Below are 20,486 nucleotides of genomic sequence, written 5' to 3'. Positions count from 1 at the left end.
TCAAATGGCTTTAAAGGACCTGTTCCACGGATTAAAACCTGTCAGTAATTTTTTTTTTTTTTTTTTTTTGGTCTTGTCTCTTCTGGGCTATGTGCTTTCTATTTGTTGCTGACGGTGTTTGTTTGATCCTTGTGGTTCTGTGTAACAGACGGTCAGGGCGCCTGCACATAAGAAAGTTGTTAACACTTAGTCCTGCTCCCATGTCTCCTTTTCAGTCTGGAACCCTAGCCCATTGGACAGTGTTACCCGTACTCAGAGTGGGTCTCCTCCCAACTAAACCTTTCTGGAAACAGTCTCATAGGCACACTGGAGATGTGTTTCCATGGTGATTCTAAATCCAGCCAACTTGACAGTGAAGACTAACCTTCACATAAACTTCCTTGAGGTCTGGTAGCTGGTTCCATGGGTAAAGGTGCTAATTGTGCAAGCCTCTTGATCTGACAACTTAGAGCTGATTGCCAGTACCCATGTGGTAGAAGGGTTCTCTGACCCCCATCCTTACACACTCAGACAAACCTGTTTTTTAATTATGTACTGAAAAGGACAGGATGGTCCCAACACAACAAAGGCAGGCAGATAAAAGGAGACAACAGTTCTGAGGACAGGAGCAACACTTTTATTACTCCTTTAGTGACACCCTTCCCCAAGTCCGCTAAGCTCAGCCCCTCCTACCTTCCATAAGAACTTTCCAAAAAACACAGCAAGGCAATACCGGGCAGGGGACAGGAGAAATGCTTTTATTGGAAGAGCAGTGTGGACACGAGAAGGAACGGACAGAAAGCAAGGGAGGGGATCCAAAGGGCCAGCACCGTTCTCGGCGACCCCTCCAGGGGGCTGCCCAGAGATGGGCTGGCAGCCCAGGCCCAGGCCTGAACACGCCTGGCAATCCCTTGGGAGAGGGCGCCTGGGAAGGAGGGAGGCAGGAGGCCTGGGTTCCCACGGAGAATGCAAGAAGCCACCTGATCTCACCGATCCATGCTGTCGTCCGTAGGGCTGGAGAAACATGTCTGTAACAGCTTTTCACAGAACTCCAGCTCCTCCTGGATCAGGAAAGAAATCCTGAGCACGGGCAGACCTGCCCACTCCAGTAGCCACTGGGCTTCCCTAGTGACCACTGCTCAGATCGTGCTCACTTGCCCTCCCTTGGAGAGAGAGCCTGGGGCCTCCCAAACTGGTCTGTCCTGGAACCAGCCCTGTGACTTTCATATATCCACCCCAGGTCAAAGTGCCGATCACCAAGCCTGAGAATCTGAGTTCAATCCCCAAAACCCATGTTGTCCTGTGACCTCCACCTGTGCACCATAGCACACACATGTCCCCACACATAATAAATAGATGAGGGGCTTGGAGGTTAGGAGCACCGGCTGCTCTTCCAGAGGATCTGGGCTCAATCCTCAGCACCCACATGGCAGCTCACAACTGTCTATAATCCTAGTTCCAGGGGATCCTCACGTGTAGGCAAAACACCAACTTATATAAAAATAATTTTCAAAAATAATAGATGAATGTAGCCTGGCGGTGGTGGTGCATACTTTTAATCCCAGTGCTTGGGAGGCAGAGGTAGGTGGATCTCTGTGAGTTTAAGGCCAGCCTGATCTACAAAAGCGAGTTCCAAAATGGCCAGGATTGTTACATAGAGAAACCCTGTCTCGAAAAACCAAAAGATAATGGATGAATGTAAACATTTTTTTGTTTTGGTTTTCAAGTCAGGGTTTCCTGTAGCTTTGAAGGCTGTCCTGGAAAGGTACACCAGGGTGGCCTTGAACTTAGAGAGATCCTCCTGCCTCTGCCTCCCAAGTACTGGGATTAAAGGTGTGCGCCACCACTGCCCATTTTTAAGCTGTATTTTTATGGGGGATATGTGAAGAATGTTTTATGTCAGTATGTGTACACTCATGTGTATGCATGTGTGTGAAAACCAGAGGTTCCCAGAAGCCATCCACCTTGTGTGTGTGCATGTGTGTGCACATGGGTGTGGACATCAGAGGTTAACAAGTATGTCTTTCTGAGGCAAGGTCTCACAATGTAGCCCTAGTCTGGCTGGAACTACAGTGTAGATCACATTGGCCTCAAACTCACAGCGATCGTCCTGCCTCTATCTGCCCTCCTCCCCAGTGCAAAGATTCAAGATATGCGCCACCATCCATACTTTTTGAGGCATAGTTTCTCACTGAACCTGGAGTTCACTGATTCTACTGGACTGGCTACACACAAGCCCCTAGGAATCTTCTCTCTTTGGCTCCTGAGTGCTGGGATTTTAAGTGTGTACCTGGGATTTGAGCCAACTCCTCATGGAAAGCAGTGTTTGTAGGTAAGACACTGGGAACAACCCACACCTCCTTAAGAGCCAGCCAGCTACCTCAGGAGTTCAAGTATGACACTACTCTGATCTAACACAGTGAGAACCTACCTAAAAAATAAATTAAAGAGGCAGTTAAGTCAATGAGGCCATGAAGCCATCCACACTCTAACACCAGGGGTCAGAATAAGCCTCCCTGCTGGGCAGTGGTGGACGCCTTACATCCCAGCACCAGGCCTGGAAAGCTCTATCTGCCATGGTGGCTCCGCCCCCCGGAGATCCACCTGCCTCTGTCTCGGTGCTACTCTGCGTTTATTCTGAGGAAAAATGTCCAGCCTCGTCTTTACTTTTGAGAAAGGTTTTTGTAAGTATTGGTCTGTGGGTGGTGGGCTGGAATCACTCAGCTCAGGGTGCCCTGGGAGACAAATGTTAAGTGCAGCACGCAGGGCCCTGGAGTGCTCCACCAGACACCAAGCCAGCCTAGGCTGCAGCTTCCCGCGCTCCATGGGGACAGATATTAACGTCACGGGTGTCCTGCCTGTCTTACTTACCAGTGTCCCTCTGCCAACATCGGTGTGTCCACTGAGGGGCACAGACGAGACAATGGACACCGCTGTACACATCTGCCGTGCCTAGCTGTATTACAAGCGACAGCACTGAAGCCTCGGGGCTTCTCAAGACGAACAACCAAGGCTGGCAGGGCGGCACGGATGTGAAAGTGCTACTGTCAAGCTGACGGCCCGAGTTTGAGTCCCGGCTCCTCCACACAAGCACCATGGCCCAGGCCACTGCCAGGCTAACTCACCCATTCTTTGTTGTTTGGTTTTTCCAGACAGGGTTTCTCTCTGTAGCTTTGGAGCCTGTCCAGGAACTCACTCTGCAGACCAGGCTGGCCTTGAACTTACAGAGGTCCTCCTGCCTCTGCCTCCCCAGTGCTGGGATTAAAGGCGTGCGCCACCACTGCCTGGCTGAGTTATCCATTCTTATCTACTTAATTTATTCACCTCTTTAACCTGATATTTAAGGATGTTTGTCATTTCTGACCAGTTTATAAAACAGTTCTCACCTCCCGACTGATGAAGCATGCGGCCCACAGTGTTTGCTAACTAGAGGGGGTAATAGTGAGAGAAGCTGGGGGCAGCCTGAGCCCCGGGCCACAGGGCCAGCACAGGATGGTGCCCCGCCCTCCTACCTGGTATTCCTCATGCTGCTGCAGCAGCTGGCAGCGGTGCCGGAGCAGCTCCTCCAGGCCCAGCTCAGGCTCCCGGCATTCTCGCACACCCTGGGGAAAGTCCGTCACAAGGCTACAGGAGGACAGGAGAGCAGACCTTAGGACCCCATCTGCAGCAGACACCACAGCCCAGTGCCAAGCCCCCCACCGCTGCTCCTGTGGGAGCCAAGGTATGCCATGGCGCTATGGTGGGTGTCGGCTCCCCATCTGTAAAACTGCCCTCCAGCTACGGTGAATACAGAGTTCAGATGGTGCCTGCCATGATGCCTATGCTGGCTCCATCATGCTCCAGGTGTGTCTAACCTTTGGACGCGTCATCTACAAGGTTCATGCTGGACAATGGTACGGTTGAGTTACTTTAAGAAATTGTACAATGTTTTAAGTACATTTACAATTCTCTATTGGGCAGCATTCACAGAGATCCTGGGGCACATGTGGCCCAAGGCCTGATGGTTATAAAAGCCTGGACCGCTAATTTGTTTACCCTGTGGGAACCATAAGAAGGGATTCTCCCTCCCAAGCACTGTGAGGAAATGCTCTGTGTGGTCTCTGCTCCTCTCTGACCTACACTCTTCATCTAGTGCCTGACCTGCTCTTGCTGTGGGGACCCCACTCAAGGCCCCCTCCTCCCGGGGCCCCAGCATACCTGCACAGGGCTCCGAGCACATGCTCATGGAAAGGGCTGTGTTCTGTCCTCACAAGGGCCACCAGCTGCTGGACCATCCCCATAGAGCAAAGGGTTCCTGGGGGAAGAGCCGTGGGAGTCAGGAGGAAGGCTCCCGGACCGCCCTCTGTCCCCCACATGTCCCTCTCAGGACACCTGCTTTCCCTTGCAGACACTGCACCTTTGTGTTCCGGGTGGCCCACCAGCAGGTTCTGCAGCAGGAATGCCGACTTGACCTTGAGCTTCTGCACTTGCTGCTGCATGGCCCGCATCAGCACGGAGAACCCATCCAGGCGGAGGAACTGCAGCAACCCAGCCTCTTGCTCTCGGACGAGGCCTGGAGGGAGGGGCAGAGCTGTGAGGTCCTAGTCACCATGGCTGCCACCACCATTATCACCACACTAGCATCTTGACCATCACCACAACTAACACCACCCATCACTATTTGTTGTGGAATAATCTTTTTGTGCACTGTGAAGATACAATGTCTTTGCCAAGGCTCCTTCTGATTGGTTTAATGGAGCTAAGTGGCCAATAGCTAGACAGGAGGCATAGGTGGGGTTTCTGGGGAGAGAAAGGAAGAGGACGTAGGCATGAGGAGAAGCAAGACACACGGAAGGAGCAGGACAGGCAGTATGGAGGTAAGGTTAAAAAGCCACAAGGCAAACACAGAGCTATTGGGACAAGCCTAAGCTAAGGCCGAGCTTTCATAATTAATACTAAGTCTCTGTGCCATTATTTGGGAGCTGGCTGGGGGGGGGGACACAAAGACTATTATCATCATTGTCAACACAATCGGCACTATCATTACCAGCACTATTACCATCATCAGCACCACAACCACGGCTATGACCATCATCAATACCATCATCACTATGACCATCAATACCACCATCATCACTATGACCATCAATACCACCATCATCACTATGACCACCACCATCATCATATCTGCCTTCCCAGACCTTATTTAGGTCTTAAGGTAAGGTTTCAGCCAGGTGGTGGTGGCGCATACCTTTAGTCCCAGCACTCAGGAGGCAGGTGGATCTATGTTAAGTTCGAAGCCAGCCTGGTCTACGAGAACTAGTTCCAAGACAGACAGCTTCCAAAGCCACAGAGAAACCCTGTCTTGAAAAACCAAAAAAAAAAGGTTTTCTATGTCTCAGTCTGGCCTCCAGCTCACATACTTAGCCAAAGATGGCACTGAACATTTATTTCTAAGTCTTACTTCCTCCGCCTTCAAAGTGCAGGAACTATAGGTATACAGCACCACAGGCAGCTTAAATTACCATTTTACAGACAAGAGAGCCAGGCTACAGAGCATGTATGATCTTTATTCTGAGGGCAATGAGGACTCTGTACAGCCTACAAACAAGGCAAAGAGCCAACCAGGGATGCATGTACAGTGCAGGAAGGCCAGCTCCATGACAAGCTCCACGCCTGCACTGCTTGGGCAAACAGGAGCCACTGCAAGTTCAAGGCCACTGGGTACCTGACATGTGACGAGGGTGACTAAGGAGCCAGGCTGTTCCTTTCAAGTTCATTGAAATATAAAGTCAACAAACAGAAAGGGTGTAAAATTTTCCATTAAACACAACTCTGTTGCTTTAGTAAAACTATATACCAACCATTGGAAATTCTACGCCTTCACTGAGGTGTAAAATGAACACCAAGGACTTCTGAAGTCTTAGCATGACAAAAAGGACATAAAGCATCTCACTGATCATCTGTATGCAGGGGCTGGAAAGATGGCTCTGTGGTTAAGTGCACTGGCTGCTCTCCCAGCAGACCCAGGGTTACTTCTCAACACCCATTTGGTGGCTCACAACCACCTGTAACTCCAATGCAGGAGCTCCAATGCCCTCCCTCCTCCTCCTGAGGAGTCAGTCACCAGGCATACGTACATGAAGAACACCCACAGGCATATTACATGCACATGAAAAATAAAAACTTTACAGATTGGTGTGCATCCACTGTGTGCTCCAGTTTTTACTGCTATTCATTTCTTTTTAATGTTTTTAGTTGTCCATGTGCAAACATGTGCGTGTGAGTACCCGTGCCCACAGAGGCCAGGACGGGACGGTAGGCGTAGATGCCCTGGGGCTGGGGCCTCAGGCGGTTATAAGCCGCCGCGCGTGGATGCTAGGAACCAAACTCAGGTCCTCTGCAAGGGCAGTATGCTGCTTGTTTGAGTTTTTGTTTTCTTTTTTAAACTGCTGAGCCATCTCTCCAGCCTCTTTGTTTCCTTTTTTCAAGATAGTGACTTACTGTGTTGTTTAGGCTGGCCTTGAACTCACAATCCTCCTCCTCAATCTCCCAAATGTTAGAATTAGAAACATATGCTACCATGCCTGAACTTCATAAAATGTCACTAAAAAAGACGACGATGCCAACGCCGACCTGGGGCTGGCTCGGCGCTAACAGCACTGACTGCTCTTACAGAGGCTCCAGCACCCACATGGCAGCCAATGACCGCATGTGACTCCAGTCCAGGGGGCCTGAATGCCCTCCTCGGCCCTCCGTGGACACATGAGCTGTTTGTCTGCTTAAAGATTTATTTACTTATTTATTTTAGTGCGCTTACGCTTTCCTTGCAGGTATGCCTATGTGAGGGTGTCAGACCTAGACCTGGAGTCACAAGCAGTTGTGAGCTGCCCTGTGGGCGCTGGGAATTGAGCTCAGGTCCTATGATAGAGCAGCCAGAGCTCTTAACCGCTGAGCCACCCTCCAGCCTGTTGGCTTTTGACAGAAGGCGGGTATAAGCACGTGCAATCTCAGTGCTTGGGAAGTGACAGGACTACACAGCAAGTGGCCAGCCAGCCGGGACTGTAGTGAGACTCCGTCTCAAAAAGCTGAAAGGGGGCTGGTGAAATGGATCAGCAGGTAAAGGCAATCGCTGCCAAACCTGATGACCTGAGCTTCATTCCCAGGACCCACACAGTAGGGCACAGCTGAACTCCACAAGTTACCTCTGCCCTCCAGTCAGTTATGGGCGGTGGCACTTGCAAGTAGACACACACACACACACACACACACACACACACACACACACACGCATGCACACTAATAAAATGTAATAACTTAAACTGAAAATAGTAAGAACGGAGGCTACAGAGATCCCAGCACCCAGATGGTGGCTCACAACAATCTGTACTCAGGTTCCAGGCCATCCAACTCTTCTAACCTCCTGTGGTACCAGGCACACAAAGCGGCAGACATTCATCCAGACAAGACACACATACATATATGTACATAAATAATTTTTAAGAGAAAATAGCTGGGCATGGTAGCTCATGTCTGTAACCCCTGAACTCAGAATTCAGGTCATCTTCAATAACATAGTGAGTTTAAGGCCAGCCATGGCTACCTCAGATCCTATTTTTAAAAAAATAAATAAAAATAAAACTAGATAATATAAATAAATAACACAGTAACCCATGGGTGAGAGACATGAGGCACCATAAACCAAACTGGCAAACATAGCCTGGAAGCTCTACCTCCAAAGCATGACCAGAGCAATCATGGCCCCCGACCCTAGGGTATCTCCACACCTGGACATGGGAAACACGTGGGGCTGGACCAGCCGAGCTGTGGAACAACCATGAGCATGGCTGCATATGGACAAGAGCCCTGACCCCCCCCCCCCCACTCCAACAACTGAGAATTCCTCGAGTCATTACCAGTCACCTTTCCTCAGGGACCTCTCTCACCTCAACCTTCATTGTTGCCGACTCAGCTTCCACATTCCATGAACCCTGGCTGGGCCCCTATCTCTTCTCTGCAGTGGGGGAAAGACAGAATGGCTGCTGCCGCTCTCAACTGACAGCCAAGGTCATCACCACGGGACACACTACGCCCTTAAAAAGCTATACTCACTCAACTCTGCACCGTAAAGAAATGAGCCGACAAGACAGAGGAAGGTTAGGGCACGTTACTACACAACGGGCCAACTAGAAAAGGCTGCGTGCTGGGTTCCAGCGATGTGGCTCTGGTCATGTGAATGAAAAAGACCCCCACAGGCTCATTGGGAACAGCACTATTAGGAGGTGTGGCCTCGGAGTGGGTGTGGCCTTGTTGGAGGAAGTGTCACTTTGGGGGTGGGCTTTGAGGTTTCAAATACTCAGGCCAGGATCAGGATCTCTTCCTGCTGGCTGAGGATGCAGACGTAGAGCTCTCGGCTCCTTCTCCAGCACCATGCCCTCCTGCACGTCACCATACTTCCTGCCGTGACGACGATGGACCAAACCTCTGAAACTGTAAGCCAGCCCCAATTAAAGGCCTTCCTTCAGAGCTGCCGTGGTCATGGTGTCTCTTCACGCAATAGGAACCCTGAGACAAGTCAAACTGTGGGTCAGGGGTGTGATGTGATGTCCTGGCAGGGCACAGAGGATCTAGGCAGTGAAATGACCGTGGAGTTCCATAATGATGGACATGTGCCACTAGATGTCTGTCCAAACATCTAGTCACAACCCTGTGTGAACCCAATATGAGCTACATGCAGATCCCAGACAGCAATGATGTGGGTTATTAGTGGGAGCAAATGCACATCTCGGTTGGGATGCTGATGAGGAAGGGAGCTGTGTGGGCCCAGGACAGAGGATAACAGAAATCTCTCTGTACCTCCACTTTGTTATGAATCTAAAATTCTCTAAGCCTGGGTGGGGATATAGTTCAGTAGTAGAGTGCTTGCACAGCATGTATGTGGTTCTGGGTTTGAAACCCACCAAGTTGGGCATTTTGGTGCATGCCTGTGGTTCCAGCTCTAGAGAGGCTGAGGCAGGAGGACCAGGAGATCAAGGCCATCCTTGGCTACCTAGCTAGTTCAAGGCTATGCTAGGCCGTTTGAGACCCTGTCTTAAAAACAAAATAAACGGGCTGGAGAGATGGCTTAGTTGGTTGGGAGTCTTCGCTGTTCTTCCAGAGTATCTGAGTTCGGTTCTCATACCCTACAACAGGCACTTCACAACTACCTGTAATTACAGCTCCAGGGGATCCGATTCCCTCTTCTGGACTCTGCAGGTACCTGCCCTCCCAAAAACACATACACACATAATTAAAAATAAAACAGCAAGATTGATGCAAGTCTGAGGCCTGCCTGGGCCACACAGGGAGTTACACACGGGGTTCCAGTGTACTAACAATAGGCTACCAAGATGGCTCACAGGTCACCAAGGCTGATACGCTGCGTTCAATCCAGAAACCCAGTGTTGGAAGGTGAGAACCAACTCCCACGGGAAGTTGCCTTTAGACCACCACACTTGCACTATGGCACACATGCCCCGATATAAACGTTTAAACAAAAAAGGAATCTTAAAAATCCAAAAACAAGAGCCAGGTGTGAAAGCACACACTTGTAATCTAAGTGTCTGGGAGGTGGAGACAGGGGGATCACGAGGCCATCCCTGGCTATACAGCCAGTTCGAGGCCAGCATGGGATACACACTACCCTGCCTGAAAAAGAGAGATGATAAGGAAAGGCCAGTGTGGCGGCTCAGAGGCTGAAAGCACTTGCTGCACAAACAGGCTGGCCTGTTTAATCCCCTGGGTCCTCAAAGGCTAGAGAGAGGGAGCTCAGTCCACAGTTGCCCTCTGCTAGCACGTGAGTACGATGGCACTCACCACCTCCTCTCCCGCTGACACTAAGGCTTATTTTTGTCTGGATCTCTGAGTTCAAGGCCAGCCTGGTGCACGGAATGAGAGGCACGCAGAGAAACCCCATCTGGGTGTGAGGGGAGGGGGAGGAGCAGGAGCAGACGCAGGGATCAAGCCAACAGAGGTACATGTGTATCCCCCTGCCCTTCCGTGTCCCCTCCCCCACCCCAGGCCCTAGCAGGCATGACTGCAAGTGACCCATCGCTGAGTCTCTCTGAAACCCTTTCTCTGTGAGAACAAAGAGCCACTTACAAACGTGAAGTGGCAAGGCCCCCAAGTCTGTGGCCTCACAAGAGAGGGACAAGAATGTAGTAGTGTCCCCGCCTCGGGCAGCAGGAGCCCACGTGACCAAGCCCTACCGGTTCCTAGCACGGAGCCCTGGAAAGCAGCCACACGGCACCATAGGATAAAGGCACCCGAGGAAGGTCAGACACTGCTTGGCTGCACACTTTAAAGTGGCTGTGTCAACTTTACTTCAGGGTAAAATGGCAGTGTCGTTTTAGTAGCCCCCACCCCATTTCACCTGGAGCCAAGCATGCTGTGAGGCCACTCAAATGCTTTGTTCAGCAGCAGGCCTCCTTGGAGGCAGATAGCCAACAGCAGAGGATGCATCATTGTCATAGTCCATTGCCCTGAGGACCAGGACCTCACAAAGGACGAAAGCAAGAGCTACTGAAGTAGGCTGCTCTTGAGCTGTGACCCACAGAAACGGTGAAAGATGATGATGTGAAGAACAAAGGGTCAAGGTAGTCTAAGATGTGCTGGACAGACCATCCATGTGGTCAGTCACCAGGTACACAGGTACACACTGCCAATGGGCAGAGGAAGAGAGGCTTCTGTGTGCATGTCTGCAAATTTACATGCACATACACAAAACACCTTACACCATACACACCACAGACACCATACACCAACCAGATACAACCCACACCAGATACCCATACCAAACACGCCCCACCACACACACACCACACACACATTCTCTCTCTCTCATACTTATAGGAATATGTACCATGTACAAGAGAGTAACCAGAGCCAGACAGTGATGGCGCACTCAGGAGGCAGAAGCAGTCGGATCTCTGTGAGTTCCAGGCCAGCCTGGTTTACAGAGCTAGTTCTACAATAGCCAGAGATACAGAGAGAAACTGATTCCCAAAAAACAAAACCAACCAACCAACTAAACAAACAAACAAACAAAAACAGGGCTGGAGAGATGCTTCAGTGGTTAAGAGCACTGGATGCTTTTCTAGAGGTCCCCAGTTCAATCCCCAGCAACCACATGGTGGCACACAACCATCTGTAATGAGGTCTGGCGCCCTCTTCTGGCCTGCAGGGATAAATGCAGGCATAACACTGCATACATAAAAAAATAAACAAATCTGGCTCAGCAGTTGAGAGCACCTATTGTTCTTCCAAGACTTAGATTTGGTTCGGTTCCCAGTATCCACATGACAGCTCAAATACACCTGTAACTTGAGTTCAAGAAGATACGATACCCTCAGGCACTGTACACATATGGTGTACTTACAGGCAAAAAACTCAAGTACATATAAAAAGTACAAGTGATAAATCTTATAATAAGTAGATAAAACTCATTAGAAGGAAGCTTTGCAAGTGCCTCCCAGCCGGCTCTAGGTCTGGCTGTAGCTGAGCTGGAGACATATGTCCTTTTCCTTACCATAGGGCTAGGCTATCCTGTCTGGGCCTGGGCATGACTTCCATAAGGCTGCCCTGCCCCAGACCTGCCCCAGCCCCTGAAGAAAGCCTGTTCTTCCCACCAGCCTGGCGCCCCAGGAGCATCTGCCTGGCCTCTGCTGTGAGGAAGCCGCTGGGACCAGAGCACAAAATGCAGGATCGGGGAGAGGCGCCTCCCACATACGTCCTCTCTCCATCTCCCCAGCTTCCCCCCACCCCCACAATCTAGCTTTGTAACCCTCTTTGACCTTAAACTCGTGGCAATCCTCCTGGATCCTGGGATTACACTAGGCTTGGCTTTATACGTCCTGTTCAAAGTATGTAACCGCTAGAGCTAAGGGACAGTCGGACTGGGGTGTTGGTCAGTTGATGGTAGGATGTTTCCCTAGCATTCATGAAGCCGTGGGTTCAAGTCCCTGCAGCTCACTAGCCAAGCACGGTGGTGGGTGCATGCCTAGAAAGACACAGGCAGGAGAATGAGAAGGGAAAGGTTTTCTGAAACAGAGAGCGTGCAAAGCCAACCTGGTATATGTGAGATCCCATCTCAGAAATGGAAAGGAGCCAGGTGTGGCGCCACACACCTTTCATCCCAGCACCCAGGAGCAGAGGCAGGAGGATCTCTGAGTTCAATGCTAGCTAGTTGCAGAACAGCCAGAGCTACACATAGAGAAAACCTGTCTTAGGAAAAAAAAAGAAAAGAAAGAAAGAAGACAGAAAGGAAGGAAGAGAAGAAAAGAAACAGTCAACCTTGCAGAGATAAACAAGGAGTCCCTGTATGTCCTGGCAAGCCCACTCCCAGGTACATACACTAAGAAAGGGGACATGTCGACAGACAAGACTTGCAACCGCTGCTCACAGCAGCAGAGCCTGAGAGGCTGAGACAACCCAGACTCCCACTGGCAGATGGACAGATAAACAAAAAGTGCCGTGTTGATGCGCTGGAATGTCATTCAGCCATAAAAAGGAATGAAGTACTGGCCCATGCCACAACAAGGATGAACACTACGCCCAGTGAAAGAGTCCAGAAGCAAAAGGCCACATGGGGCTCACAGTTCTGTTTACAGTAAGTGTCACGGACAGGCAAACCCTCAGACACACTGGACTAGTGGCTGCAAGAGCTGACGTTAGGGATAAGGGAGGGACCGCTGCATGTCGACAGCGTCCAGCTGGAGGCGGCAAATGCTACGAGTTAAAGGGGGGGTACAACCGGGTGAATGCACTAAGAAAAGGACGGGTTCAGCTGGGCCTGGAGGCATAGGCTATAATCTAAGCTACTTGAAATATGGAGGCAGGAGGATGAAAAGCTCAAGGCTTGCTTGGACTGTAGAGTTACCTAGGCCAACCTAGGTAAACTTCACAAGATCCTGTCTCAAAACAAAAAAGTACAGAGAGCCGGGGTGTACTCCAGAGTGCTTGTCTATCACGCACACAAAGCCCTGGGGTCTAAGCACGGAGGGACATGTCTGCGATGACAGTCATCACTTCAGGAGAGGCACTCATAAGGCCCTGCCCCTCCCCAAGAAACTAGTCCACGGTTGCTGAGGGAGCAGGTAGGAGGGGCCACACCCTCAGTGCTGTGGCCCGGAACTGGGGAAATGAGTACCCACCGGAGCTCATGAGAACGACCCTAGTTAAATGCAGCGGGTCACAAAACAAAGTACCAGACGTGAAAGCAGGAAGAGAATTGTTGGTGGATGAATCTCTGTGAGTTAAAGGCCAGCCGGGACTATGTGGCGAGTTCCAGGCCAGCCAGAGCTACACAGTGATAGTATCTCGAAAATAAATAAATAGTAAAATTAAAAATAAACACACACACACACACACACACACACACACACACACACACGAGCCTGAGGCACAGCTCAGCAGATACAGACATTTGCCACCAACCTGAGAACCTGAATTCAACCCCTAGAGCCCACATGGTAGAAGCAGACACATACACTAAATAAATACAGAAATTACTAAAAACAAAAGTAACATTAAGTAAGTGCCCCACAGCGCTGGTCTTCTATCTGTCCCCACACTGGCACCTATGTCTGAGCTAAACGTCTCTGCCCATGCTTTGGCTCCCTTGCTCCACAGGCTGTGAGGGCAGACAGCATCCCTGTAGAGTGGAGGTACTCACTGAGGGACACTGTCCTGTCTGGAGAAGTGGGGGATGTTGTAACTGGAGGATGCCACTGTGTCTCCAGCTGGTGGAGGCCACAAACACAGTACCCTACAGCATATGGGCTCAGTACCCTACAGCACATGGGAAGTTCTCCAAGGCAGAAAATAAACTGACGGCAAACATGGACAAAGACCCTGATGCGTGTGAGGTGCTCAAGCTGAACCACAAGGCCACAACAAGGCCGTGGCACACCACGCACTGCCCAGCGACTGCTGGTCTCCGGCTCTCTGGCTCTGGCACCTCACACAGAACCCCAGCAAAAATGGGAATCCAAGAATAAAGGAAGCACCCAACCCCCTATCCCCTATGGCTCCAGCATGCCCCAGGCCCTCCCCCCAGCAATCCTGGACACTCACAGGAGATGGCGAAGAGGGCCTTGACGCGTACCGTGTCGCAGGAGTCCCGGTCGAGCAGTCGAAGCAGCTTGCGCAGGGCACCCAAACCCAACACCTGCTCCTGGATGGCTGCAACATTCTGACTGCATGTGCCGATGAGCTGGGCTGCCCTCCAGCGCAGCCCTGCAGCCCCAGCCTCGAGGTATCGGCCCACCAGCAGGTGCATGCCTGACAGCTGGCAGAAATCTGTAGACAAGAGAAGACAGAAGACCATCAAAGCCCCCAGTTCATGGGCTGACCTCTTAAGCCTTAGCGTGTGACTACATTTAGAAACGGTGTGGGAACTCACTTGTGAGTAATGAAAAGTTCTGGAAGTGAGACAGGTCTGGGGCTAGCTAAGGCTGTAAGCACTCAGGAAGCCCTGGGTTTGAGTCCCAGCACCTCATTAAACAGGATTAGTGGTGCACTCAGCACTCAGGAGGCAGTAAGATCACAAGTTCACAAGTTCCAGGTCATCCTCAGCTACATAGGAAGCTTAAGGCCAGCCTGGTATACATATGGCTCTGGCACAAGCTGGGAGTAGTGATGCAGTCTGCTGAGGCAGGCGGATCTCTGTGAGTTCAAGGCCAGCCTGGGCTACAGAGTGAGTTCCAGGACCACCAGAGCTGCTACACAGAGAAACCCTGTCTCAAAAAACAGGTCAAAAAACAGAAGCGGAGAAGCCGGGGGTACATGCCTATAATTCTCTGAGACAGAAGGATCAAAAGTTCTGTGTGGGCTACAGAGGGAGTTCAAGGCCAGCCGGGCAACTTGGTGAGATCCTGCCTCAAGATGCAAAATGAAAAGTGGGCTAGCAATATAGCTCAGTAACAGTATGCTTGCTACATGCTTGAGATCCTGAATTCCTACCGTCCTTATAACACACACACACACACACACACACACACACACACACACACACACACACACACACGTTCTGGAACCTGGCAGGTGGCAGTTGCACAGTATCATGAATATCCTGAAAGCTACCAGGTATGCTGGCACAAGCCTGTAATTCCAGCACTTATAAAACAGAAACAGGAGGATTGCTACAAGTTCAAAGTCAGCTAGGATGTTATGGAAAGACTGCCTCAAATAATAATAATAATAATAATAATAATAAAAACAAAAAAAACCAACAGTAAAATAAAACAAAATAAATGAACGCGCGCGCAATAAATTTAAAAAAAAAAAAAAGAAAGACTATGGGGATTGAAAAAATGGCTCACATGGTTAAGAACATTTGCTGTAGGTTCTTGTAGAGGACCCTGATTCGGTTTCTAACACCCATAAATCAGGATCACAACTGTCTGTAACTCCAGTTCCAGGGGATCCAAAGCCCTCTTCTAGCTTTGCAGGACACCAGATATGCATGCATGTGGCATACATACATACATCACATATATACATACATACATACATCACATACATACATACATACATACATGCAGACACTCACACACACACACACACACAAACACACAAAAATACATAGCTCATGCCTTTAGTCCTAGCCCTTGGGAGGCAGAAGCAAGTAGATATCTGTGAGCCTCAGGCCAACGTGGCCTACAGAGTTCCAAGCCAGCTAGGGCTACATAGTGAGATCTTGCCTCATGAAATAAATAACAAAACTAAGCCAGGCTTGGTGGTGCACACCTTTAATCCCAACACTCAGGAGGCAGAGGCAGATGAATTTCTATGAGTTTGAGGCCAGCCTGGTCTACAAATCCAGTTCCAGGACAGCCAAGGCTGTTATCTGTACCAAAAAAAAAAAAAAAAAAAAAATTAAGCAAATAAATAAATAAACAAAAATAAGTATTATGTATTAAAAAAAAAAAAAAATGCGACCTACAGAATGCCAAAGCAGGGATAAGCCCAAAACAACCTCACTTCTTGGGTCTCTGATGGATGCTGTACCTCTGCCTTCTCATCCTCTAGGAGGCGGCAGGAGATGGCCGGCAGATTAGGGGGCGACCGATCAGGCTCAGGACTTATCAGGGAAGCAGCGTGGCACTAGGCTGACTTGGTGGGTGCACGAAGAGAAGGGCCTTGCTCCTGTGGTAACCATGGGGAGGGAGGGGCTGGGAGGAGCTGATGGTGCGATGCAGGAGAGAAGGGATGAGGCTGAGCTACAGAGGATGTGGACACTGTGGGGGGGGGGGGCCGGGGGTACCTGCTGCATTGTCCATGTTCTCGCACAGGTCTGCCAGCAGCTCTAGTGCCCCTTCGCGCTCCTGCTGGTCAGTGGCCAGCTCGGCTTCGCCAGCAGTTGCAGGTGTGGGCTGGGACAGCACCCGGAGGCAGCTCTTCATCTGCTCCACCTCCTCTCGCTGGCCCCGGAAGGCAGCCGACATGGCTTCCTGCAGCCACTGGCGTCTCTAGGGAAGAAGGAGAAAGGGTGGGTAGAGAAGCGAAAGTCTCTCTCTCGGTGATGACCGAGGTAGTGGCATTAAATACAGCATATTGGGGAAAGCAAGCACAGCCGCCTCGTTCTGTAGTTCGGCTGCTGGGATTAAAAGCACGCGCCACGTGCCCCGGCAGGCCGGCAGTTCTTTCCTAGTACTAGGGACTCAGTCCTGAAACAGAAAGGTTAAAGAAACAGGAGAAGGGGGCGGGTGCTTTCAGGGGGTGTGGGTGGTGAACAGAGGGAGGCTACAGGAAAATAAGTAGAACATGTAGTGTGTGACATAATATGACAACCTGGCAGGCACTGTGGGGTAAGAGTAAGCAGAGGGGAGGATCGAGGGAGTGGAGAACTAAACGGGGTCGTTTTAAGGGTCACGTGCAAGCAATGAACCGGGCCAGGGAGTAGCCAGGTGGGCGCTGGGAAGAATCATCAAGGCAGAGGGGGCCACCAGGAGGCCAAGGGGGCTGAGGCAAGACTGATTAAGGGGAGAAAAAAGTGTGGAGGGAGAAACGCCTGCTGTGGAATAATCCTGTACACTGTGAAAATGTGTTCCTCACATTTCTAGCAAAAAGCTGACTGGCTCCCTTGTAGCCAGGAAGGAAGTACAGGTGGGACAAGCAAACTGAAGACTGGGAAGAAAGAGGAGTTGCCAGGGAATGCAGAGGGAGCAAATCATGCTGGAGGGCAGGTAAAGCCACGAGCCATGCAGCAATACACAGATTAATAGAAATAGGTTAAGTTGTGAGAGCTAGTTAGTGATAAGCCTGAGCTATTGGCTGAGCACTTATAATTAATAATAAGACTCTCTTGCGGTTATTTGGGAAGTAGCTACCAGGACAGGAAAACTTTGCCTACAAACACCCCAGGAGAAGAGCAGGTTGGATCTTATGGATGGTTGAAAATGCCTAGATTTTGTTCTACATAAGGTGGGCGTAGCTACAAAAGTTCTTAGCAGAGAGGGAGAGACATGGACTGAGAAGTGTAAAAATGGAGACAGGCAGGCTTAGCAGGAGACTGAGGGGCCCATGCAAGAGAAAAGGTGATGAGCTGAAGGTGTTGGCATATGCTTGTAATCCCAGCACTGGGGAGCGCAGAGGTGGAGGCAGGAGGGCTACAAGTTCAAGAACAATCTCAACCATGCATCAGTGTGAGGAATGGACAGGTCCTGGGCTGTGAAAAGAGGACTAATTGAACAGCTAAGTTATAAAGCAAGAAAGAGTACCAGGATGATGCTGGGTTTTGTCCTGACCAACTGGGGGGGGGCGGTGTGGGGGGGGGTGGCGGCGACACAAGACGCACTCGTTTTCCACAAGATGTCAGGTTTGAGGATCTGCTACCAGGTAAAACACAGAGTAGGTGTCCTCGTGATGAGGGCAGAGGTCCTGGCATCTTTGTTCTACTGACACCCTGAGCTGGATGGTTCTGCACGGGGACAAAAGTCCTGAGAATTACATGCGGTTGCACAGCATTCCTGGCATGCACTTTCCCCAAACTGTGACAAGAGCAGCTCCATCCAGACTGGTGTGGGGGGCAGAGACAGGCGGATCTCTGTGAGGCTAGCCAGGTCTATAAATCAAGTCCCAGGGCAGCTAGGGCTATTACACAGACATCCACTGTTGTCTCAAAAGAGAGGGGGAGGGGGAAACAAGAAAGGAAGGAAGGAAAGACAGAGACAGAAAGAAAGAAGAAAGAAAGGCTCTACCTATTGCTAACTGTCCTCTGGAACATTGAAAGAGAAAATAGAAAGTATGGAGAATGAAGAGAAACCAACAACGGACACAAACAAGGACAAGTACAGAGGAAGCCCAGAGAGGGCTGAAGAGCCTGACACACACTTTGGAGGTGGAGGCAGGAAGTTCAGGAGGACAAGGTCATTTTGGCTAGCCTGGTTTATAGGAGGCCTCAGTCTTGAAAAAGGAAAGGAAGTGGGAAGGGGGGAGAGGTTGTAAAGCTTTGTAATCATATGCCCTGATAAATTTGGGCAAGCTATCCCATTGCTCTGTGCCTGTTTCTCCTCCTGCTCTAAAGGTCAAATGACACAATGTATACAGGTTATTCTATAACTTAACTGAATGCTACACTATTTCCACGTACAGTAACTGTCAGCTAAAAAAAAAAGAAAATTACATGTAAATTTCTATCAGGTTTTATTATGGCTAATCCGAATGCATTGACTGAAAAAGAAAAAAAAAAAAAAAAGGATGCGACTTGCCCAACCAAGGTCATGGTTGGTACAGTATGCTGAGCCCAGTCTAAACGGGAAAGCTGAGCCCAGTCTAAACGGGAACATAAGAACTGCCTTATGAAACATTGTCATCACTATTATCAGCATCATTTCGAAAAGGAATGAAAACATGAAGACTGGAAAGATTAAATAATATACCCAAGGTCACACACACTTCGTGGAGACAAGGCTGAATCCAGGTCTGCCTGATTCCAGAGAACCCTAGCTAGCTTCTCTCTCTTTCCTCTCCCACTCTCTCTCTCTCTTCCCTCTCTCTCTCTCTCTTCCCTCTCTCTCTCTCTCCCTCTCCCTCTCATCACCATTCTGCCTCTCAGACGGAGGCTGTCATCAGCCACTTCACAGCCGACCTTCAGCCTACCATGAGGCCACATTTAGACTCCTGCTCGCCACCCAGACAGAGAACGGCTCATTGAAGTCACTCTCCCCCAGACACTGACACCCCAGGGCCCCCACCCCAGCTCCTTGGGTCCGCGTACGTTACCTCCTCGCTCATGGGTTCTGGCGGGGGCTCCGGCTCCTCTGAGCCCGCGGTTATGGCCATCTGTAGCAGGCCTTGAAGGTTCCGTGGGGGCCGGGGATTGCCTGAGCCCCCCGCCGAGGAGCCGCCGCCGCCCGGCGAGCAGCCCTGGGAGGCCGGGGGCAGCGCGAGCGGGAGCCGGCTGCCCCCCGGGCCTTTGTCTGCCATGGACCTCTTGTGAAGGGAGGATGCGTGTGTCGAAGGAAGGCGGCGGTCACCGCGGGGGCAGCTGTGGCATCCGATGCGTCCACGGTCGGGGGTCTGCTGAGAAGGCGGCGCCAGCCGAGTGTCAGGAGCCCAAAGCATCCTGCCTGCACCCTCCCCGCCCTTCACTCCATCAGGACCCTTCCCCAAATCCAGAAGCCTCCCCTCCGCTCTTCCTCCCTAGCAACAGGCCCCACCCACTCTCCCTGGCAACGAGCAACCCCCCCACCCACGAAGCTCCACATTTTGCGTCCTCGTCTCTTAGCAACTCCACTGCCGCGCCTCCACGGCAACAAGCCTTTCCCTCGGCCTCCTCAGTGACAAGCGCCCTCCCTCGCCTTGGAAGAGGGGCGCCCCACTGGGGCCGATCTCACCTGCCCGGGTCCGGAGCCGCCACCACGCCTAAAGACAGGCTCGCCTGCACCTGACTCTGGTGGGCGCCGCCATCTTTGCCGGAAATACGCGCGGCCTCGCTCGGAAGTGCCTCACGCCGGGCAGTTCGCCCCGGTTCTAAGCGGCGCCTATAGGCGGCGGACGCGGCACTTAGCTCCGCCTCCCTCGGCTAGCCCCACCCACCGCCACCCCGCCCCATTTCCCCCGCCCCCGCCCATTGGCGCGTTTGCTGTAAGTCCCGCCTCTGGCTCCTCCTCCGTGCTCCTCCCAGGCGTAGGCCCCGCCCACACCCATATTTCCCCGCCTCTGTTCTAGGCCTTTCCCAGTCGAGCCCCGCCCCTCTCACGTACCTGGGCCGGATCCGCCCATCCCGTGTGGCCACGCCCCTCCAGGCAGGCCCCGCCCACGCATCCTCTGCTGCAGGTCAGGCCGGTTTGTGCCGCTGCACCCTCTGAGCTGGTTTAACGTAAAGCTGCTTTTCCTGCGGGAGACTTGGGGTGTTGACGCTCAGGGTCGCCTTTTTCTCGGCCTGAGTTCCCCGGTGCGGACCACTCTTTGTGTGTCTTTGTGCGGCTGAGCAAGGTGTGTGTGTGTGTGGAAGGCAGTCGACCCCACGTGTCTTTTTCTTCCAA

The 20,486-nt window shown here is 51.3% G+C and overlaps 1 protein-coding gene across 1 annotated transcript; it reads right to left on the bottom strand.

Annotated features, from left to right (window-relative positions):
• Window positions 1-721: 721 nt before the first annotated feature.
• On the bottom strand, window positions 722-19,440 carry Hspbp1 (HSPA (Hsp70) binding protein 1). Its single transcript, XM_051207225.1, has 7 exons — window positions 19,222-19,440; window positions 16,262-16,466; window positions 14,071-14,295; window positions 4,376-4,531; window positions 4,177-4,273; window positions 3,492-3,603; window positions 722-1,040 (listed from the first exon to the last, which is right to left on the bottom strand). Exons 1-7 carry the CDS (start codon window positions 19,423-19,425, stop codon window positions 966-968), a joined length of 1,074 nt encoding a protein of 357 aa, XP_051063182.1. The 5' UTR covers window positions 19,426-19,440; the 3' UTR covers window positions 722-965.
• Window positions 19,441-20,486: the final 1,046 nt, after the last annotated feature.

This window comes from Phodopus roborovskii, unplaced genomic scaffold (genome assembly GCF_943737965.1).
Source record: "Phodopus roborovskii unplaced genomic scaffold, PHOROB, whole genome shotgun sequence".
In the NCBI taxonomy this organism is placed as follows: Eukaryota; Metazoa; Chordata; class Mammalia; order Rodentia; family Cricetidae; genus Phodopus; species Phodopus roborovskii.
This window is presented reverse-complemented; position numbering and strand designations above follow the sequence as displayed.

Excerpts from the sequence above, each read along its gene's own strand:
- Hspbp1 (XM_051207225.1), bottom strand. The coding sequence starts at position 19,425 with ATGGCAGACAAAGGCCCGGGGGGCAGCCGGCTCCCGCTCGCGCTGCCC. Across the intron at positions 16,467-19,221 it reads CAGAACCCATGAGCGAGGAG|AGACGCCAGTGGCTGCAGGA; the intron begins GTAACGTACGCG and ends CTTCTTCCCTAG. Across the intron at positions 3,604-4,176 it reads GTGCTCGGAGCCCTGTGCAG|CCTTGTGACGGACTTTCCCC; the intron begins GTATGCTGGGGC and ends GTCCTCCTGTAG.